Here is a 22,149-nt window from a genome sequence, read left to right on the forward strand (position 1 = left end):
CAGACGAAAGTGACAAGTTAGGCGAAGACTTCCATTTGTCTCTGAAGTTACGGATGTCGTGCGGCGTGCCGTCACCCGTCCCAAATCACAATAACCCGGCATACCGAACCCGAATCTTCAATTCGCAAAGCCTCGCTAGATGTCAAGCATAGATAAGATCGACACTTCGACTCAGTCCGAACTCCAGTTCATGTCAAACAAGGCAAGGAGTCCCCCACTCGCCCAGCCGGTTGAACGGCAGCCTCACCCACAAAAGGCCGTTGGCATTTGACAGAGGTCCGGATACGCCGGTGTTGGGGCATCGTCGAGTCATCAGGGGGCGTTTCATCTGCCGTGCATGTACGCGCGTATCCAGGCACTGGCGCGCGCACTACTGATTAAGGGCGAGGATATTCTGCCAGCAGCTCCTGCTATCCCGCCCCCAAGTGTGGCTGCGGCAGGCCCTACCTCCGAGCCCGGAGGCCAGCTGCCCATACCTACCCACTTACCTACCTACCTACCTACCTACCCACCTATAACCACTACTTCGTCGACCTTACCGTCGCTACTACTACCGCTATTACTAATTAAAACTATTCTTAACGTTAATATACTATAAGAAGAGAATAATTACGAAGTTAATAATCTTTTTATTTACTAATATATAGCCGATTATAACGATTACGGCTACGTAAAGTATAATTACTTATTTTATAACTAGTAATTCCTTACCCTATCCGATACTAGAGTAGTACTTAACGAGGCTATTTACGAGGCTAGCTTTGTAGTCCGAATTATTTAATATAAGCCCTTTACTAGGGCGCTAACTACTATTACTTATTATTATAATTATAGCCCGCGTTATAATTAAAAATAATAATACCTCGCAAAGTTAACCTACTTAAATAAGTATTATAAATCCTCGACCTCGTTTATAAACTACTATTAGTAAATTGCTACTAGCTTTTTAAGCAGTAATTAGCTCTTTTATCCCGTTATTAACGACTTCCGTAATTACTATAACTACTTATTTAGTAATATTAACGCTTTTATATATTATTACTGCGCGCTACTACGTAGTAAAAAGGACTAAATTATTAACTAATAGAATAAGGGCATTCGACCTATTTAAATCCTTTCGAGCTTATAGTTAAAAAGTAGCGATTATAGTAGTATCGTCGCCCGCAATATACTTAATATATTAGCTATTTACTACCGTAACGAATTAGGTAATAGGACCCTTATTAAGTAGTTATTTAACTAATTACGTAATTCGATAAAGTACTAGTACCGCTTTTAACGTAACGACGCGGGCTATATTATAAGCTTATTTATCGTACTTACTACTATAATTTCCCTACTTTAATAATACCCGGATATTTTATTAATAGATTTTATATATAAAACTAACCGATTTAATATACCGTTATTTAATATCTACGGAGTAACTAACGATAGTTATGCTTTTTAAGTTACGAGCTACTTTTTATTTAGCGAGAAAAAAGCTAACTACCGTTAAGCTATTAACTAGTTATTAGTATTACTCCGGGCCTACGAAATTCCCTTTTTATAAGTTACGTATACGGATTACGAGATTACTCTACTTAATACCCTTAATAATAATACCTAATTTAAAGTAATACCGTACGTACTCTACTATTAGTACGTTAACCTTAATATATTAACCCAGACCCGGCATTACTTTAGCCCGGCTACGAGGGACGAGACTAGCGTAATTATATATAACCTTTACTTTTAATAATTCCTTACGGATTAGGGTAATCTCCTCCGTAGCTAATTAATAGCTATATATTATAACCAATTATTTAAATTTTAAACTACTAAGTACCCTATAGTAGTAATCGATTATACTATTAATACCTAGCTTAAGCCGTAGTATAAGAAACTCGTACTTACTTAGGTTAACTAAATTAAGTACTTCGGTTACCTAACTACGTTAATTATCGAATCCTTATATACGAGTATTAAAGTACGAGTTTATTATTATATAAGTAACTTTAAAGCCGTATTTAATAAATTAGTTATTTTTTAAGTAGGTTAAGCGGCTATAATTAATGCTTATTAGACCCGTTATTAAGCTAAGGTATTAAATATTATTACGGAGTTATTTTAGAAAAAGGTACGTCTATATATATACTATGATACGTTTAAGTAACTCTTATAAGAACTTAGTACGCTAAGTAAATAGCTAAATTTAGGTTTATTAAAGAAGCTATTAAAAGAGTGCGCATACTACTTAATTCGAACTACTTATAGGCTACTTTACTACTACGTCCTCTAGTAATATATTAAGGACGGTACCTTAATACTATTAAAAAAGATCTACTTATACTAGTTCTAGCGATACTTAGAGCTTATTATTAATAATAATACTTCTATCCCCCTACTTAATCCCTTATAAGTCCGAGGTAAGGGTCGCTTATAGGGCTCTATAGCGAGTATTATAATAATTATAGTAAGTAAGTTAAAAAAGCTAGCCGTTAATTAAAATACCTCCTCTAAACGAGAGCCCTCTATATTTAAGTACGAGGAAGCTACTAAACGCGCAGAAATAATACTTATATTAGCACCGCTATTATTAATAATACCTTTAGCGCTAAATAGGGCTACTTCTACTTAACGAGGCCTCGAGATTATATATAATTTTAATATATACGAGCCTAATATAGAGATATAGCGGAGGTATTAGCGGGCTATTACTAATGAGGTAATTAACGTAGTTAATAATAATACGATTAATCTTATAAGGGCTCCTCAGCTACTAATGCTTATAAAGTTATAATCCTAATTAACTAATAATCTTACGTAGTTAGACGTATTATAAGATCTAACTAACGAAGATTATACTTACGATATTAATTTTATAATAAAAAGCGAAATAAATAGACTTATTAATAAGTACGAGGCTAAAGCAGAGCACGAGGCTAAAGTAAAGGAAGTTACTAAATTATGGGCTATAGGCTATATAAAGTAATTAATAATTAATTAGGTAGTTAATTAAGTAGTTAATTAGGCTACTTCGTTGATTATATTAAATTAGGCTAATTCGTCAATTACCGTACTTTTTACTAAAATAATTTAATTAACTATAAGTTAATTAACGGCCTCTAATTAATCTAATTTATTTAAATACTAACTATATAGAGCCTAGCTTACATATATACCTAAGACTAGCGGTCGTATAGCGGCTATAATTATACTTAGTAATAGAATAGCGGGAGCTACTAGTAGAATATCTTCGCCCTTAATTAATATAGAGTAGTTAGAACTACTTTAGCTATAAAAATTTCATTCCGAGCACATCTCTTATCTAGCTATTCGAGAACTATATAGACGAAGCCTCTTAGGTAGCGTCGAAATTTTATATTAGTATAAGTAGAGATTAATAGCTTATAGGTAATATAAGACTTAGGACGTATATTTTAGTCGTAATGCGTCGTATACGCCCTTACCTAGACTAATAGAAGCTAACGGATAGCCGGACTTAGGCAGGTGTTCCCGCAAGAGTTTAAGTGCGGTAGATATATAAGTTCCCGCAATTTATATAATAAGAGTTTTACTATTAGGGTAGTACTAATTAGCTATTAGGGCAATAATCCACTTTTTAGACTAATAGGGGCTTATAGCTACAGGGCTCGGACTATAACCCCATACCTATACCCGCTATACTTACTCACGGGCTACCCGGCGTTATTACCTATAGTCGTAATTACGTAAAGTAGCTACGAGTACGTACGGTTATAATTACCTACGGTCGCAATTTCCTATAATCGTATTTACCTACTTAATTACCTATTTAATTATCTTTTTTAATAAGTAATTACGACCGTATATATCTATAGTTACTTTATATAATTATAACCGTAGGTAATTACGACCGTGGGTAAGCGCGACCATAAGTAATTATAACCGTAAATAATTACGCCGGGTAGCCCATAAGTAAGTATAGCGGGGCTAAAAGATTTAGAGTTCAGAAGGCAGGCTCTAATTAGCTAATAAAGTAGATTACTACCCCAATAGCAAAACTCTATAATAAACTTTATTACATAAGGGCGAGGATATCCTACTAACAGCTCCCGCTATTCTACCCCTAAGTATAGCTACGGCCGCTACACGACCGCTAGTCTCGGGCATATATATAAGCTAGGCTTTACATAGTTAGTATTTAAATAGTTTAAGCTAATTAAAAGCCGTTAATTATTTTAATAAAAAGTATAGTAATTAACAAATTAGCCTAAGTTAACGAATTAGCCTAAGTTAATAAGTTAGCCTAAATCGATAATTCCGTTAAATTAGGCTAATTACCTAGCTACTTAATTAACTAACTACTTAACTACCTAATTAACTTATTTAAAAAGCTAGTAGCGATCTATTAGCAGTAGTTTATAAACGAGGTTAAGGATTTATAATACTTATTTAGGTAAGTTAACTTTGCGAGGTATTACTATTTTTGATTATAACTATTATTTCGTAAATAGCCTCGTTAAGTACTACCCTAGCCTTAGGTAGGGTAGCGCTAGCTATAAAATAAGTAGCCGTACTCTACGTAGTCGTATTAATAAATAAAGGGATCGTTAACTTCGTAATTATTCTCTTCTTATAGTATATTTACGTTAGGAATAGTTTTAATTAGCGGTAGCGGTAGTAATAGCAATAGCGGTAGCGACGGCGAGGTCGATAAAGTAGTAGTTATAGGTAGGTAGGTAGGTAGGTAGGTAAGTGGGTAGGTATGGGCAGCTGGCCTCCGGGCTCGGAGGCAGGGGCTGCCGCAGCCACACTTGGGGGCAGGATATCGGCAGCTGCTGGCAGGATATCCTCGCCCTTGATTAACCCGTTCAGCTCCAACCAGGAAGAGGGAATGGGGTGTCTTCTGGTTCCGCGGGCAAGCCTGCAGTCGGCAGAGGGGTAAGCGTGACAATCCTGTCTTCTTCGGCCAGCCTGACCTCGCGGAACTTGCGCAGAGTCCAGACATTCCACACGTTTGAGTCGATGACAACACCATAAAGACCGGCAGTCGTGCCAGTCCACTTTGTGATGACCCTGAGATCGCTATCTCGGGTGCGAAGCTTGTCGACGAACTGGTCAATGTTGGTTGCCTGTTTTCGGTAGTCAGTATCAGAACGGTACACGATGGAGCTTAGTCCAGACTGAGGGTCTTACCGGGGCAAGGAAGACGATGTATCGACCAGCGAGGACACTGGCGACATAAGAGAAGAGGGTGAATAGGCTGAAGCGCATCTTAAAGATTATTTATTAGGTATTGGTGAGATGAATTAGGGATATTGTGATGGTCCTGAGTGCAAGTTTGCTGATGATACCTCAGGACAGACGCAACCACTGGCCATCTCGACTACCTTTTATACTCCACCGCTCTTTCTCAACTCGATATAACCTCGAGACATTTCCTTCCGTCATGCGGGGTTTCGATCACACCTTCCGATTGCTCACCGGATGTCATCGCGACGAGAAGGAATCTAGGGGCCGCCATCACCGTGTGCCAAGATCCTGCCTTGAGACATCCCAAGCCCGGTCAAAGTGCAAGCTCAGCCAGATTCCTGCGCAACTTCTCCCTCATCCCAGATCAAATCTCTCACGCGAATGGACAGAACTCTCTTTTTGCCAGCAGGCGCCATCACCTTCGGGTGTCGTCGGGGTCTTGGCTTCGCGCGTTGCGGGAGATCGGCGGTGTTTGTCCCCCGTTGCGGGCACCTCCAAGACCTTGCCCTCCGGTGTCTCTGAGACTCAACTTCCATAAACGGCAACTCTGCATACCGGAACGAGCTGACATGAAATACGTTTTCGATTACTATAAGACGCAACCGCTATGATAAGACAGACTCGCTACATGTAAGTAGTACCTGAGCCCTCTCCCTTCCAAAATAGACAAACTTGTACGTGACTTACTAGTACTTGCTAGTATTGCGTCAACGGGCTCTAATTTTCTCCCATCGGCTCGGCACGCTACGCCACGGCCGCCTCATCGCATCGGCTCCCCGAGACCATCGACGGCGGCTAACCCGGACCATGCGGTAGAGACATCTCAGAGTTTATCAAATGTCTTAGAACCGAACCTCGCGTCCCGACTTTGCGCTCTCCTTGACAGCGTGGATGATACGCAGGACATCCCGTGCCTCTCTCGCCGGCACAGGAACGTACTCCTCCCTTCCAGTCTCAACAGCCTTGGCGAATCCCTCGAAGAGCTTGAGGTACGTCTCCGGCTTGTGCGTCGGCTTCATGCGCTCCTCGACCTGGCCGCCCTCCTTGACCAGCAGCAACCTCCCGCCGTTCATGGGGTCTTCGACACCGAAACCAGGATCGGTGGGCTTCGCGCCGGCCTTCAACTGGTCCTCCTGCGGATCGAGGCAGGTCTTGTGGTAGCTAGCCTTGGTGCCGCGCACCCAGAAGCGAGGCTGGCTTGTCTCGACGCTCATGACGCCGATGCGTATGCTGACGATGAGGCCGTCTTGGTAGCAGAGCTGCGCGTGCACGCTGTCGGGGTCTTCGGGGTCGAACTTGCCGTCGCGTTGTCTGACGAGCTTGCCGTAGACGGTCTCTGGCATGCCAAAGAGGTTGTAGGCCTGGTCAATGAGGTGGGATCCCAGGTCGAACAGGGCGCCGCCTCCCTCGGCCATGGTCAGCTCACCCTTCCATGACGTAGGGCGGTCGGCGCGGAAGCGGTCAAAGTGGGTGTCGAACTCGTAGACACGGCCAAAGACGCCATCGGCAATCATCTTCTTGACCGTGAGGAAGTCACTGTCCCAGCGACGGTTCTGATAGACGCAGATGAGGCGCTCATTCTCCCTAGCGATCTGGATGAGTTCCTCGGCCTCCTCGATGGTGGGCACGAAGGGCTTCTCGACTAGAACGTGCTTGCCGGCCTGCAGGGCCTGCTTGGAGAAGCTGAAGTGAGTGTTGGGTGGTGTGAGGATGTTGATAATGTCAACATCGGGGTCCTGGAGCATGGGCTCCAGGGAGGTGTGGTGCTTCAGCTCAGGGTAGTCATTTGGTGCTGAGGAGGAGGCTGTGGGCTTCCGTTGGACGATGCTGTGCAACTTGAACTGAGGTGTGAGGTTGATGAAAGGGATGTGGAAAACCTTGGCGGATAGTCTGTAGATGGTCGGTCAACACGTGGGCGTCTTCGGTGAGTCGCGCCGAGAGTGAGTCTATTCCGAAAGCATGCAAGGGGGGGTCTGTAGCAAGGATGACATGGACTGAGAGACGGTCTCACTTACCCATATCCAATGATTCCAACGTTGAATGTCTTGCCTGCTGCCATCTTGTCTCTTGTGGGTTCTTATTACACTGTATAATGAGTCCGAGAAGCTGTGAGCTTTCTTCGTACGACAGACTCAAAGAAAATGTCGTGAGCTTGACAGCTTTATATAGCTATCGTCGAGCTGGATCACTTTAGCATGAAAGGCGATGAGGGGCACGAGGGGGCAATCGTGGAGGGAACTGGAGCTTTGGTGGAGTGACGGGCCAAGATTACCCCATTGCGTCACTAAGGAAGGACTCGGCGCTTTTCTCAATGGACGACGGAGAAAATTGCCCCATTTTCGGCGCGTCTGTCAGGTCACGGACGGCGACGCTAACGCCCACTTTGACACACCGGGTTTACCGGCCGCGAAGGACTGTTAGAGTTGCCTAAATAGGTCACCTTGGGGTTTCGATGAGCTGCCCCTCTTCACCGAGGCAGAGCCTATTGGATGTGTTCTCCATTCATTTTGATGTAGTGACTTGACTCAACATAGCCTCGGTGAGACCAAAGAATCTGTCTTCTTATAGCCATGTTATCATTATTTCTACTTGTTGTCGCAATGCCGTACTACCACGTCTCCCCAATGAATGGGAGAAACCGGTTACCAGTCAGGTATATCCCTTTGGGTTACTCCCGGAGACAGTGTCTTTCACGTAGAAGTACATCTGACATGATACGTATAACCCAGGAATGGAGAATCACAAAAAACGGTGCCGCCATGGTTGGGTCCTTTTCAGCAGAGTTATTTACTTAAGATCAAACCAATGTCATCGACCGATGGACAATACCCTTTGTCCGAATCGGCGAGGTCCTGGCTTCTTACGAGTAATTCTGAGCTTCAGCATCCGCGTTAACAACTTTATCCGCGACCTAGACGACGCCATGGAGGCGCTTCTGTGCACGATACCATTTCTGATCTTTGTAGAGCCAGTGCAAGGCCCCGTACATACAGAAGAACACGTGATACGACGCAGTCAGCCTCCATACGAGCTGCTGCGTTGGCGTAGAAAATTGAAAGTTCAGTCCGATCATGAAGGAAACTCTGGGTGCAACGATGAAGACACCTCCAAGAGGGTAGTACATCAGTTCCATAGGCCGCCACAACTCGGAGGGAAACCTGTCGCAAAGTTACTTTTTGATTGGTCGTCCGTAGGGTGGAACATGCATCATGTCGTCCAACCTCTGTAGAAGCGCCAGTTTGCGTCTATGTAAAGGATGCTCGGGGTGATATCGTCTAGTGGGGTACGGTGCCATGTTGTCGGGAGCTGCGAATGTGTCTATGAAACTCCAGTCAGCTGATTTTCGTGGACACTGGGGTGAATGAAAGGCACTCATATGAGACCTGGCGTAGCTTCGGATCTGGCCCAATGTCACTTGCCCCTCGTTCAAGACTTTGATTTCAATTTACCGGGGATAGATATCGCCGGCTTCGGGTACCAGCAAATAAATATCGCAACCATGGCGAAAGTGAAGTTTAGCGCCGTTAGTTCCAGAGCGGTGATGGGCTGTCCATTCCTGATACGGTCCATCACCATGTTGAAGAACCACAGGGCTTACCAAAGAGTGATGAGTCTGGAGAAAGTCAATTAAAAGAACCAATTTGACTTTCGGTAGGGTTTAGAGACTACCTTTAGACAGTATTAGCTGTATTCCATTCTGCAATATTTATGGATTCTATATCAGGAAACTCGACAAAGCCATGCTTGACCAGACAATGCAGCTATTCCGCGTCCATAGGAAACCTTTCAGGAAAGTCAAGGCTCTTGAGGAATATCCCACCCATATCAACAAAGAAAGACAAAGTACTACTGTTTCAGTTCACGGTTTCCGAGGGACAAATCTCCCCAAGGATACGAGATTTCTTCACACGAGAGAGAATCACACTCCTCTTTTCACCTCCTACCGAAAAGGAAACACAGCTGCCTCAAAATGACACATGCATCCGAAAGCCGTCAGCGTCGTAGATCCAAGCTGTAATGAGAAGAAATCGGCCGCCTGCAGAAAATGGATTAAATCCGTTGGTTTCTATGGTAATAAGACGAAACAAGAGCCCTTGAAGCCCTGACTCAGGACCTTCAGCCTGCGCCAGAGGCACTCAGGGAGGGTTTGCCTCATTGAGATGCTTTTGTTGGTTTGAGATTATGCCTCACTGAGTTCGCTGTTAGCCGCCGGCTGCCCCAATTCGGTGCGTCACCCCGCTCTCCTCCAGCCTTTATCTTTCAAGTATCAGCGAGAATCCTGGTACAATCTCAATAGCGCAAATAAAAGTGATCTTTGTCGATGCATTTGTGTCAATGCTGGGGCATTTGTGCAGTCCTCCGACCCCGGGTCAGGCTTTCACTACCGTATGAGACGAATACCAGTTGGGATAGAATTGATCACGATTTGTGACCCAAGATCCAGCCACTTTGTACGCCAAGTTCGGGATTCGCTTTTACACTTGATGATTTTCTGAATCTGGTCAAAATTGGCGTGGAACCCTTCTTCAATTTGGGTGTTGATAAAATATCTGAGAAGGATGGCCATACGTTTTATGCAAGGAAGGGAGTCTCCAGGCATCCAACTATCCTTGTCACATCTATGAGTCTTGAGGGAAGGCAGAGAGCTGACTTAATATTGAAAGTTATTGAGAGGTAGAACAAGGCGACGGTCATCTCCCAGGTTCTGACTTGGCCAAACGTTCAAAATCGCTTGAGAATATTCCCGTACTACCTAGTAAGAAATAGCAGATACGAAGAAATTTGATAAAAATATTGCGATATGCGATAGAACACTTTATATATTCCATCAGAAATCTGGCACTTGATAGCCGCGGGAAGGGCAGGGCTCGTCATCTTGACTGAAGTTCTCCAGCTTGCGTCGCTACGTCCACCGGTCTCCACCGAGGCATCGGCCCAAGTTGATCAACCGTATTCCGATGAGATTGCAGTCGTCGATTCGAGGTTTCAAAACTGTCATAATTACGACTTATTCTATCGCTCAGTCATATCGATCACCGATGCGTGCAGTTGAGAGGAGAATAAGGCGACCGCATGATGTAATTTTGGTGGCCATCCCACGACATGCTGTTATTTTGCGGGCGATGTTGTGGGGATCTGAAGTCATCCCCCTGTGGGTGCGGCGTATCTGACAGGAGGTTTATCTCCGGCTTGAGTTGATGTGAGAAGAGCTCAACATGATGTCATGCGCTCAACAGATGTTTAAATGGCAGCTTTGGAACCTCGACGAGATGAAGAAATAGAAGGATAATCAACCCTCACAGCTACATTCAAAACATTGAAGACGGCTTTGTCCCAGCAAAACATCATCCCCTAGAATCTTTACTCGAAGCAACACCACAGTACCCTATCAAAATGTCTGCTCAGTACAAGGCTCCTAGTGCTGGCGCCAAGGTATGTCTTGACATCCCTGGAGTCACGCAAGCCTATTTTCAACAACCTTTCCTCGGAAACCCAAACTCTGACACAAACCACAGGTTGAGCCCAGCGCCGACGTCCGTCCCACCCGATCCGAAGCAACCGGTCCCGTCCCCGCCGGCTCCCTCGCAGCCGAGTCCGCCAACAAAGGCGGCGAATTCGCCTCCAACCGCAACGTCGACACCGCCGCCGCTTCTTCCCGAACCGGCACCGGCGGTGCTCCCGGGTCTAGCGCCGCATCGATCCCCGATCAGGCCGCCGCAGCGCCGACATATGTGAACAACCAATACAACCGCGACCCCAACGGGCCCCACGGGAAGAACATCACCGAGGGCTTCGACACGGCGAATACCAAGGACGGAGTGCAGGCTGCTTTCAACGCCGAGGTCGGTAGCGAGAATGACCCTGGCCGTGTGGCGGAGCAGGGGCTGCTGAAGAGCCAGACTAAGGCTGGAAGGGATGCTGGGCCCCGACAGACTGAGGTTGAGGGAGAGACTGTGTACGAGAAGTTGAAGAGCGATGTTCAGGCGTAGGATGTGTTTGATACAGCGTATGATTAATGATCTCTGTATGAATACTGTTGTTGAATGACCTGATTATTGGCACCGATGGAATACCAAAACATTCCCCAACAGTGTGATTGATGAGAATTGCGAGGGGATTATCAAACTGAAAGGAGGTTGACGATGCCCTGAGACTCTACGCCACCCATTGTGACAAACAATTCCGCAAAATTTCCTGCCTGCGCGATTTGGACCAGAAATAACACCATTGCTTTTCAACATCGTCCTGTCGAGCATCCGGGCCCTTGAGGACGCACTCGAGCGCACTCGAGGCGAAGGTTTTGCGCGAACGGGACACGTGAGCTTCTTGTGCCGACCTCAGACATTACTTATCAACGGCATCGGGCGCTTGGTCTAGGGGTATGATTTTCGCTTCGCACTTCCGACAGGAACGCGCCTTTGTGAAAGGTCGTGGGTTCAATTCCCACAGCGTCCAATTGTTTTGCAATTTTGATGTTCTATCGCATGTTTTTTGCTTTGTAGATAGAGCAGCAAGTCGGCTTCGATTTGCATCATTTCTTTGGTCGTTTGATGAATGGTGGTGACGGACGCTTCACTACCGGCAGGGACCAGTTGGTGAATGAAGGTGGTTGATTACCTACCTACCTACCCTCATGACTGAGCTGTGTAAGTAGTAAGTAAGTAAGTAAGTACCACTTGAGTGAGATGTATGGGTGAGTGAGTGTTCCTGATCTGCACATCATGCAATTTGTGTAGGATACCTTACAATTCATTCCGTCATGAGCCGTTTTCCGTTCACGTCAATGAATGTATATGGCGTATTAAACTTTGTTGAGCCGTTCAGCAATGGGCGACAGACAGTTGCAGTGAGCGAGGGACGGATTCGGTCGGCCCCCGAAAGGCGAGTGGAGCCGTCAAGAATACGGTTGCCTAAATCTGTCAGTGCTAATTAACTGCATGATGCCGCGCCGTTCCCTTCCCCGGGGAATTTTCCCACTGCTGGAGACGATGGAATTTTCCATTGCAACGATGGAAGAGAGGTGCGACAAGGGCTGATCCGAGTCTTATTCCAACATCAGACCTACTTTCACATTTCTTCCGTCCAACGCCTTTTCAAGTCTTGGCCTGCTCGCTGGACACATCAGACTCGGCATTATCACCCGAGAACGTGCCACAAGAGGCGCAGCCGTTGACGCCGCCCCCCCTTGTTACGGGACGAGTCAGGACAAGAACGCCAAACCTTACCGCAAAGAAGCTTGTTCTTTTTCTCCTTCAGCGCTTCTCTCCTACGTCTCTACTATTATTCAGCGGGTGGTTGAGCTGCCGATGCCCCGGAACAGCAGGGAAACCGAGACACGGGAGCTGGGAACGTCAACTGTGGAACTACACCTCACTCATTGATCAACGACGATTCGACACCACCAGCAACGACGACGCAAAGGGTGGAGGATAGGCGACGTGGACACACACATCTCACCCATGCTCGTCCTACGGTAGACGCAAGATGAGTGCGCCCGAGTCGTACCAGCTCGAGTCCCTCGCCTCGGACGGGGACGGCGTCAAGCCAACGTCGCCGACGGCCTCCATCGACCCGGCCAACGTGCGGTGGATGAACCAGGGCGACCGACGATGGGAAGTCTGCAAGATCGTGACCCGTCTGGTTGGGACGCTGCTATGCGCCATCATCCTCATAATCATGATGGCGTGGTATGGGTACCCGCCTTGGGATAACTATAGTGTCTGGCCTTGGCTGTGTCTGCCAGGAGTAAGTTCTGTCACTTGCCCTTTCATCTCATACAGCAGGAAGCTCATCATGAGACGAAATTTAGGCTTTGCCATCGTTCATGTGGGATTTGGGGGAATTCCTCACCATCTGCGCCCGCCACGGACGCGGCATCACCCCAAAGGCTCACATTGGCCTGGAACTCATCATCTCTATCCTAGGCTTCATTGGCGGAGGCTGGCTGGCTTTCCAGCTTGGCATCCAAGAGGATGACCAGATAGGAAACAACCCGCTAAACCTCGCTCTCGTAGAGTGTATCTTTATGCTTCTCAGCGCGTGAGCACACCTTTCTCTCGCCCTTCCCTCGCCATACTCACACTTCCTCTAGAACAATCCACATGGCACTCTTCATCCGCGCCTGTATAGAACGCAGCCGCGAAATCCGCCGGCGCAGACCGCGTGTGATGTACATCCCAGAAACAGGCCAAACAGTCTACGTCGTCGCCAAACCCTTTCCAAAACTACCTACCTGGAAATCCCAATCCACGCGCGCCCAATCCTTCCCGCGCTCACCGCAGAGCCCTCTCAACAATTCCCTACGGCACCACTTTGCCCAACTCCAAGAAGAGATGCCTCCGCCATTACCCGACCGGCCCGGCGATCAGTCCCCGTCTTCGGCGTCATCTATCAAACGGAAACCTTTACCGGGCGCAGGTATCCCATCGCGCACGATTCCGGCGGGCGGTGATAGTCGGGACCGGCATCTCCGGCCGAATATGCGGCCCCCGCCGGCGGATTATGAGCCTTCTGCGGAGGAGCTGGAGCGGATGAGACGGGGTGACGCGCAGCCTCAGCTTATTTTGCCGGGGGATGTGGATTTCAAGTTTGCTACGAGCGTGACTGGTATGACACCGGCTGATGCGAGCGCGAGGGAGGGCAAGTATAGGGTGAATATGACGCAGATGCCGGTGGTGATGGGGGAGTCTTCGAGGGGTGGGAGTGCCGGCAGGACGAGGTCTATCTAATTGTCTTCCGTGGCATCTGTATACCTTGCTTTGGGATACCTCATTTGAGTGTATTTCTCACTCATTTCATGTGTAGCATTTTCATGATAGGTGGGACGGCGTTTGGGGGTATCTCATGGCTGCGTAGAACAGTCTCATTTAGGAATAAGCATCTCATGATATTCTTCTGATTCATTCTTTTCATTCAATTTCGTCTACAAGTCATCTTGCAATCGCAAGATCATCAATCTCAATCATAGGAATAGCTTAGGATTGAAATCAATTCACTCACTCCAGTCCCAAATCCTCGGGCATTTCAACTCAGATGGCGTCGATCAAAAGTGCCAGCCCTTGAGCGCAAAGCAGGGCGCAGCACTAGCTCGTCGCCAATACTCAGGCTGTCAGGGGCTCGTCGCGCCGTGACAGGCCCTACCCAGGACCAGCGACACGAGCCTCAGACCCACTGAGAGCCCACAATACAAAGATCTGACTGGCTACGGTACCACAGATGGATGGGCTTTGGGGAACGAGTGCCCCCTGTAGTGCGCTGTAGTGTGAGGTAGTGTACCTGAAGGATCATGGCAAGGTACCTAGTGTACTAAGGTACGTACTGTAGCCCCCCTGTTGGTGCCCTCTGATCTTTTCCCAGGGTTCGAACTTTTGGCTCCTCCCCCTTGGCCCATCGGCCCCCGAGTTGCTTGTCGTCCGCCGTTCGATTTCCATCCCCGGTCCAAAACGCATGCGACCTGAACATGCCGCCGCCGACACCCATTCTCCTCACTGCCGACCTCGCCGCGTAACCCAGCCCCTCTAACGCAGAACAACAAGCCGAGCGCCATTCGAGATTTCTTCTGTTCGCCATCTAGACGACACTCCTCCGACACACTCACCTTCGAGCATCCCCCACAGCCTCAATGGCAACGCCATCATAAACCACGCGATCATCCCCCAAAGAATCGCCCATCCCGCGGGCTCCGAAGAGACGAAAGGAAACACACCCCCTCCCCTCGCCAAGGGGCCAAGGGGAGGACCTAGACGATCACCAGCGATGCAGACCTACCTCTCCGCCTCCGAAAATACTCTATCAAAATGGACAACACGCCGCTCCACCCAGACATCACGACCCTGCCGCCCGACACAGGCCAACGCCACGGCGACTTCCTCACTGCGATCCCCTACAACCGATCAATGTACCGCACCACCCTCCTCCTCCGCCTCGCCTCCATGCTCGACGCCGTCATCATCCTCGCCTCGCTCGCCTCGCAAAAGGAAGACGACGCCTTCATCGCCGACAACTGGTCTTTCGGGTGTCCCACGGCAGTTCTGGGGCTGCTGTGGAGCGCGGGCGATGTAGGCGCAATGCTGGTGCGCGATCGCGGGTTCCGATGGACGAAGAACGATCCGACGAAGCTGCCGCGGAGTACAAAGTTCAGTTGGGGGAAGCCGGGCGCCCATGTGGCTGCGCATTTGCTGATTTGGTTGCCGACGGCGGCGTTTATGGGGATTGTGATTTCGAATTGGTTGTTTTATCAAAACGGGGGCGGGTCCTTGGGTGGTGTTGATCCGCGGCAGACGCATACCATGGCGGCGGTAATTTTCTTCATGTTTGTCTTGACGTATGCCTTTCCCATTTGTCGCCTCTCTGGCTCGAGCCTGGAGAGATGGCCCCCCTTTTTGAGTTTGAGAATGGCGGCTAACAACAGACTCGCAGGATGATCCACTTTGCGCTCTTCATATTTGCCATTGTCGAGGTCGACAATGTGCGACGGCATTACTCTGACGTCGTCTTCATCCCGAGGGGCGAGCTGTGCGAGATGGTGCCCGTGCCGCCATCGACGCCGTGGGAGATGTTCTCGCCGCGGAAGCTGCTTCTATCTTACTTTGCGAACCACTATGTTCGCTTTGTGCCCGGAGCAGACGGGACGGTTACTGTTGCTCGAGACTATAGTAGTCGACAGGCGAGGTTTTGAAGAGGGCCGGCCATTTACAAACACATACACAAGCCGCAACGTTGGCTCTCTGAAACAAAACAGAGGCTCCGAGTCTGATTCAAAGACTTGAGTAATTTTTCGAACACATCGAGAATGGATGCTCAAGAGGCACTATTCATCTTACTTTACCTAAAGTAAGTATAACGGAAAGGATTGATAGAAGGAACACTGGATCCCCCGCAGGATCATCGCAGAAACAAGCGTCATTTGATTTTAACAACAGCTGGATTGATACCCAGGGATATATGGAGTACGTATGGCAATCATTTAGCAGCAGATAATGGACAATAATAAAAAGCATCAAACCATCATAAATAGCTCCTTCCTGCCCTTGGTCAGCCGGTTCGGTGTTGGCAGCCTCATGTTTCGGCCCTGCCAATCAAGTCAGGCGGATTAGCACGTGACGCGTGACGTCAAGCCCCGCGGCTCCGTGTTGCTGCACAGTGGCGTCAGGCTGGGTCTCTGAGCCTTGAGGAGGGTCTCTTTTTGAGGGTCTTTGAGGGTCTTGGGCGGGACAGCTGAGCTTTCCCATTTCCACCCTCAGTTCCAGGGAATGATTACGATTAGATAAGAAATAGATGAGAGGGGATAGGTGCCCAATTAATCGTGAACCGTGTAAGAATAGTCCCAGGAAACACCGCGTGAAAGGTGGCCTCGAACTGCAAGCGAGTGACCAAGACTCTATTAGGTAAGGCACCAAGAACTACCTTAACATGCCAATGTAGCACCTGCGTGAAATGGCAAGGAAAAATATCCGGCACTTTAAGACCATGAGGATGGCAGGAAGAAAAGGTCCTCCTTCTTGCCGCAAGAGTCACTGTCCGGGAGTCAAACGGAGAAGGCGGTCGGGGTACGTACCGCTTACTCGTGCTTGCATCACACCTGTTTCCTGAGGTGGGCAAGAGCAGAGAGCACGGTGCACGGGAGATGCATTTTGCGTTTGTTGGTGCCTTATCGCCTCGCTACCCTATCGCTTATCAGCTTTTTCAAAATTTTGAGGTCGTTTGCCCCACTACCTAAGGTACCAACTCTGCGAACATGGAACCTGGCCGCAGCATGGAGCGGGCTGTCCGCTCTCAGCGCTGCGCTGTGTGTGAGCCTGTGAAGTGTGTCCAGTTGCCCCTCCCCACCCAAAATCATCCTTTCTCCAGCCTGGGAGGGGTGGTGGGTGTGTTTCGCACCGCCGCTCTTTGTCTCTTTCTCTGTGTGTGTGGTCACCCTGCCACCAGACGTCAACCTTTGAATTTTTTCTTTTCTCCTACACGCCTCATCCTCCCAATTCTCCTCTCTCTCTCCCAGTCGACTTCATCGCCGACTTGATACCTGCGTGACACTTTTACGCTCGTCGACGCATCACTAGGAAACACGAAAAGGTCTTCTTCGTATCCTTATCCCCCCCTCCTTTTTTTCTCCGTCTTCTTTTTGGGCGACCACAGGTTCCCCGCCATCGCTTAGAGGAAAAAAAAAATAACCCCGCCATCAACCACAAACCACCGTCATCATGGTTTCCTCATCCAAGGAGAAGAGACTCGCCAAGAAGGCCGCCGAGGGCAAGCTCGATAAGAAGAAGGGCTCTAAGAATGTCAGCACGACTGCCTCATCGGTCAACGGCGATGAAATCGCTGCCAACAATGACTCGGAAGAGGTCAAGCGCCTCGCCGACCAGATGGACAAGCACGGCATTTCTGACCGTGTCACCACCGGTGTTCTGGCCTCCACCCAGGCTAGCAGAGACGTCAAGATCACCAGTGCCTCCCTCGTCTTCCACGGCCGCGTCCTCTTCAACGACACCACCCTCGAGCTGACCTATGGCCGCCGATACGGTCTCTTGGGAGAGAACGGTTGCGGAAAGTCCACCCTTCTCAAGGCCATTGCCGCCCGCGAGTTCCCCATTCCCGAGCACGTCGATATCTACCTCTTGAACGAGGGTGCTCCTCCCAGCGAGCTCGGTGCCCTTGAATGGGTCGTTACTGAGGCCGAGCGCGAGATGGAGCGTCTCGACAAGTTGGCCGAGAAGATTCTCGAGGACGAGGGTCCCGAGTCACCTGTCCTCATGGACCTGTACGAGGTATGTTCCGCTTCTGCTTCCCTTGCTTGCCTAGACCTGAAAGCCTAGGCCAAGACCTCTAGAAACCGATCATGATCTAACAGCCTTCGTAGCACATGGAGAAAATGGACCCCTCTACCTTCGCTACCCGCGCCTCCCTTATCTTGACCGGTCTGGGTTTCAATAAGGTCACCATCCACAAGAAGACAAAGGACATGTCTGGTGGCTGGAGAATGCGTGTCGCCCTTGCCAAGGCTTTGTTTGTCAAGCCCTCGCTGCTGTTGCTCGACGACCCTACTGCCCATTTGGATCTCGAGGCCTGTGTGTGGCTTGAGGAGTACCTGAAGAAGTGGGATCGTACCTTGGTCCTCGTTTCCCACTCCATGGATTTCCTTAATGGTGTTTGCACCACCATGATCGACATGCGTGGCAAGCAGCTCCTCTACTACGGAGGTAACTACGACATCTACGACAGAACCCGTACCGAGCAGGAGACGAACCAGATGAAGGCCTACCAGAAGCAACAGGACGAAATTGTGCACATCAAGAAGTTCATTGCCAGCGCCGGTACCTACGCCAACTTGGTCAGACAGGCAAAGTCCCGTCAGAAGATTCTCGACAAGATGGAGGCCGACGGTTTCATCCAGCCCGTCATCCCCGATAAAGTCTTCACCTTCCGTTTCGCCGACGTCGAGAAGCTCCCCCCTCCCGTTCTGTCTTTCGACGACGTTACCTTTTCTTACTCTGGCGACCCCAAGGACGACTTGTACCGTAACATTGACCTCGGTTTCGACATGGACTCCCGTACCGCGCTCGTCGGACCCAACGGTGTTGGCAAGTCTACTCTGCTGCGCCTGATGACCGGCAAGCTCTCCCCCACCGCCGGTTCCGTCACCCGCCACACCCACTTGAAGCTTGGTCTGTACTCCCAGCACAGCGCTGAGCAGCTCGACTTGACCAAGTCCGCCCTGGACTTCGTCCGTGAGAAGTACGCAGAGAAGTCCCAGGACTACCAGTACTGGCGCCAGCAACTCGGCCGCTACGGTCTGACCGGTGAGGCCCAGACCTCCCTGATCGGCACCCTGTCCGACGGACAGAAGTCCCGTATCGTCTTCGCTCTGCTTGCCATCGAGTCCCCCAACATGCTGTTGCTCGACGAGCCTACCAACGGTCTGGATATTCCCACCATTGACTCCCTGGCCGAGGCCATCAACGCCTTCTCTGGTGGTGTTATCGTCGTCTCCCACGACTTCAGGTAAGAATCCACCCTCTGCTTGTGTATTTAGATGTTCTCGATACTAACTCTTCCATAGACTTCTTGACAAGATTGCCAAGCAGATTCTCGTGTGCGAGGACCGGACCATCAAGCCTTGGGGCGACTCCATCGGAGCGTACAAGAACTACCTTCGCAAGAAGATGGTTTCTACCGGCGCTGTCTAAAACAGTTTCGGTGGCGCGACATATTTGGTTTCGGATGCATCTCCCTCTCCAGCGTATGGTTTCTTTCTCCCCGGGAGGAAAATAGAACAACAAAGTGTTTGTTCATGACTTTTATGAAAAAAAAGTGCCGCCATGACCGTCACGACCAAGCCGGATGGGCTGCTGCGGAAATGAGGGAAACGGACAACCTATACCCCCCTCGTTCCCTCTCTGGAGACGGCGGAAACGGTGGGAAAAGAGATTGAAGCGGGCATGGGACGGCATCGGGGGAAGACATCATCAGCATCCATCAGGGCGGCTGCTGGCACGGCATGGGATAGATAGATATCTGCAGCTGCGAACTTTTTTTTTCTTGTTTTCCATCGTCTGTGTGTAGATGACGAGGACAATAGAGGCCATGAGCCATTGATTTGAGCAACTTAGGAAGCATCTGATGTTGAGGTGATTGTGATGTGTTCCACACTCTGGTCGACAATGCAAGGCTATAGGAGAGAGATGAACTGGCATTGTAGATGCCTCGAATCAAGTAGACTGCTATTTATGTGTCAAATTAATTTTCTCATTATTATTATTTTCCAGATTCTACATAAGAGATACTATGACCGTGGCTGGGTTATGGTGACACTAGAGGGAGAAAGGTCAAGCCATGCCCCAGGGGTATGGCATACGAGGCTGCAAAAGCTCGCGAATCACAGAGTAGGAGTTGGAGAGGAAGATGAATGAAAGGCAAAGATTGCACGTGATCCAAATCGCACGGGAGCTCTGACCCGGATACAACGGCTAGATCGGAGCTGGGTGCTTTTAGGCCAGGGGGCAGCCAATCATGCATCTGGGGATTTGGTGGGATGAGGTAAGCAAAGACGGGGTCGGCGTTGTTGGGTGGGAGTCTAGGTATCTTACGTGATCAGGTTTCTGCTGTTCAAAGTCCTGAAGATATCCCAATCACATTTTCAATAGATGCTGGCTACTCAGATATTCAGAGAAAACTTGATAAGCGGAGAGGAAAATCAATAGGAGCTCGTAACGGTCACAGGCTTTCGTTCGCCGGAGATGCTGGAGAATCTCCATGCGTGATTGAATTGGGGTCGAGTTTGCTGATTAGGTACATGGCCGAGGGTGCGATGCACTACCAATTTCTGTCAGGATGGATGGATCATGGATGCCCATGTTCCAAGTCCCCTAATTACCTTTACCATGTTGTTGGCTTTTTTTGGTACTTCCAGGCACAGAGGCTACCTTGTTCCTGGCATTGCCGGTAGATGTCTCTTTCTTGATGACTTGGTAGAGATACCTGTGAAGGGGAACGTGATTGACATTTGAGGCAACATCGTGGTCGCGAGAATGAGATGGGAGGGAGACGGGGACGGGGGAAAAGAAGGGCGAAAAGGGGAGGACGGTTCGACCCTGAATCCAAAGGCTGACGGGGAAAGTGGGAGAAAAAGGTTCAATTTGTTTTCGATTGGGGGCTGACGCTGCAGCAGGTTTCGGAGGGCGGGGACTTGAAAAGTCGCTGGGAAACCCACTTCGTGATCCATCATGAGGTACCGATGCCGTCCACGGTAGAGGGCGATTATCGCCGGTGCACACCACGCGATTCGGTCCAGAACATCTGGTATCATCTTAGGTGAGGTAGTCCTGTGCGTCATCTTCGTTGCGTAGAAGGGATGATGTACTGAGATAATCCCACAAGATGGACTTTTTTGGTGCGAAATGTCAATGTTATATCTGCTTCGTCACTGAATGGGATTGTTTTTTTTCTTTTTTTTTTTTTCGCAACCTGATTGCCGAGGTGATGGTGATTTCTGATCATGTGGGAGCAATTGAGGCCATTCCCAGAAGGGTTTTGTGTGAGCCGACGGTCATTTGGGGAGATGTATCAGCAGCAAGTACAAATGGGTGGCTTACTACTCCCGTATAGCCCAGGCTTCTTTGGAGGCTTTCCCTTTTGATGATTGCAGAGCTGACGAGATCCTTTGCGGTGCATCTCTTTCATTCTCGCTGGTTGCTGGTCGTGTTTTACAGTCTTCCAGCGGCTGGCGTCTGAAAACAACGGGAGCAACGAGTGTTGGGTGACTTGGTCAGGGCAGAGGGTGGTGGCCCAGAGCAGCCGAAGCGTGGGACGGGGAAGGCGGCTGAAATGCCTCACAGGTAGAGGATGTGTCGTGTTGTATTTTCCAACTAACATCCCAGTGAGGGATACATAGGGGAACAAGTCGTCTGGACTGAAGTGGGGAGGGGGGGGGGGGACTGGGCGGCCGGGGGCAAGGAAGGCACGAACAGGAGGAAGCAACCCAAGAGGCTCAGAGGTGGCCCGGGATTGGCGGGAGCATCTGCGCTAGCCCCGAGTTAGCAGCCCGGTGGTGAGGTACCTGGACGGTGGAGCGCGCCTGGTGCAGGTGCACCTGCTCGCACCTGTCCTTTGCGACTCGCGAGTTTTTGACGGTAGGGAAGTGACGACTGACGAACCACCCAAAATTGATGAAATCGGGGGATCCTCACGGGAGAAGGAACTGACAGGTCGCGCCTTCCCTGGGATCTGGGTGAGGACGTGGAGGCAGGCACACGATGTACCACCAGGACGTTCCTTCCTTTGGCTTCCATTTCGTTGCAGTAGCTCTTTCCCATGTTGATACTACATGTTCATAGATATCTTATTTTTTTTGTTGTTGTTCATAATCGATGATTCTGTTCATTGCATACTGTCAAGAAAAGACATCCAGTACACATACACACACACACACACACA

General features: G+C 49.0%; 9 protein-coding genes and 1 non-coding gene across 10 annotated transcripts; 7 read left to right on the top strand and 3 right to left on the bottom strand.

Annotated features, from left to right (window-relative positions):
• Positions 1-4,835: 4,835 nt before the first annotated feature.
• On the bottom strand, positions 4,836-5,238 carry CLUP02_09712 (uncharacterized protein; the record flags this gene model as incomplete). Its single annotated transcript, XM_049288690.1, has 2 exons — positions 4,836-5,096; positions 5,161-5,238. 2 exons carry the CDS (start codon positions 5,236-5,238, stop codon positions 4,836-4,838), a joined length of 339 nt encoding a protein of 112 aa, XP_049145834.1.
• Positions 5,239-6,059: 821 nt separating this feature from the next.
• Positions 6,060-7,276, bottom strand: CLUP02_09713 (oxidoreductase; the record flags this gene model as incomplete). Its single annotated transcript, XM_049288691.1, has 2 exons — positions 6,060-7,107; positions 7,233-7,276. The coding sequence occupies 2 exons, from the start codon at positions 7,274-7,276 to the stop codon at positions 6,060-6,062; spliced, it is 1,092 nt and encodes a 363-aa protein (XP_049145835.1).
• Positions 7,277-7,787: 511 nt separating this feature from the next.
• Positions 7,788-8,112, top strand: CLUP02_09714 (uncharacterized protein; the record flags this gene model as incomplete). Its single annotated transcript, XM_049288692.1, has 2 exons — positions 7,788-7,870; positions 7,947-8,112. The coding sequence occupies 2 exons, from the start codon at positions 7,788-7,790 to the stop codon at positions 8,110-8,112; spliced, it is 249 nt and encodes an 82-aa protein (XP_049145836.1).
• Positions 8,113-8,128: 16 nt separating this feature from the next.
• CLUP02_09715 (uncharacterized protein) lies at positions 8,129-8,793 on the bottom strand (the record flags this gene model as incomplete). The annotated part of the gene is made up of 3 exons (XM_049288693.1): positions 8,129-8,375; positions 8,439-8,617; positions 8,716-8,793. 3 exons carry the CDS (start codon positions 8,791-8,793, stop codon positions 8,129-8,131), a joined length of 504 nt encoding a protein of 167 aa, XP_049145837.1.
• A 1,818-nt stretch (positions 8,794-10,611) lies between these two features.
• On the top strand, positions 10,612-11,207 carry CLUP02_09716 (uncharacterized protein; the record flags this gene model as incomplete). The annotated part of the gene is made up of 2 exons (XM_049288694.1): positions 10,612-10,650; positions 10,734-11,207. The coding sequence occupies 2 exons, from the start codon at positions 10,612-10,614 to the stop codon at positions 11,205-11,207; spliced, it is 513 nt and encodes a 170-aa protein (XP_049145838.1).
• A 373-nt stretch (positions 11,208-11,580) lies between these two features.
• On the top strand, positions 11,581-11,673 carry CLUP02_tRNA156. Its single transcript has one exon. It is a non-coding gene; the product is annotated as a tRNA-Ala (tRNA).
• Positions 11,674-12,158: 485 nt separating this feature from the next.
• CLUP02_09717 (uncharacterized protein) lies at positions 12,159-12,651 on the top strand (the record flags this gene model as incomplete). Its single annotated transcript, XM_049288695.1, has 3 exons — positions 12,159-12,238; positions 12,278-12,568; positions 12,624-12,651. The coding sequence occupies 3 exons, from the start codon at positions 12,159-12,161 to the stop codon at positions 12,649-12,651; spliced, it is 399 nt and encodes a 132-aa protein (XP_049145839.1).
• A 51-nt stretch (positions 12,652-12,702) lies between these two features.
• Positions 12,703-14,960, top strand: CLUP02_09718 (uncharacterized protein; the record flags this gene model as incomplete). Its single annotated transcript, XM_049288696.1, has 8 exons — positions 12,703-12,963; positions 13,028-13,257; positions 13,310-13,936; positions 14,023-14,077; positions 14,223-14,344; positions 14,384-14,464; positions 14,575-14,721; positions 14,792-14,960. The coding sequence occupies 8 exons, from the start codon at positions 12,703-12,705 to the stop codon at positions 14,958-14,960; spliced, it is 1,692 nt and encodes a 563-aa protein (XP_049145840.1).
• A 54-nt stretch (positions 14,961-15,014) lies between these two features.
• Positions 15,015-16,197, top strand: CLUP02_09719 (uncharacterized protein; the record flags this gene model as incomplete). The annotated part of the gene is made up of 4 exons (XM_049288697.1): positions 15,015-15,541; positions 15,637-15,856; positions 15,929-15,935; positions 16,100-16,197. The coding sequence occupies 4 exons, from the start codon at positions 15,015-15,017 to the stop codon at positions 16,195-16,197; spliced, it is 852 nt and encodes a 283-aa protein (XP_049145841.1).
• A 1,220-nt stretch (positions 16,198-17,417) lies between these two features.
• Positions 17,418-19,403, top strand: CLUP02_09720 (ABC transporter; the record flags this gene model as incomplete). The annotated part of the gene is made up of 3 exons (XM_049288698.1): positions 17,418-17,984; positions 18,077-19,218; positions 19,277-19,403. 3 exons carry the CDS (start codon positions 17,418-17,420, stop codon positions 19,401-19,403), a joined length of 1,836 nt encoding a protein of 611 aa, XP_049145842.1.
• Between the last annotated feature and the right edge of the window lie 2,746 nt (positions 19,404-22,149).

This window comes from Colletotrichum lupini, chromosome 5 (genome assembly GCF_023278565.1).
Source record: "Colletotrichum lupini chromosome 5, complete sequence".
Lineage (NCBI taxonomy): Eukaryota > Fungi > Ascomycota > Sordariomycetes > Glomerellales > Glomerellaceae > Colletotrichum > Colletotrichum lupini.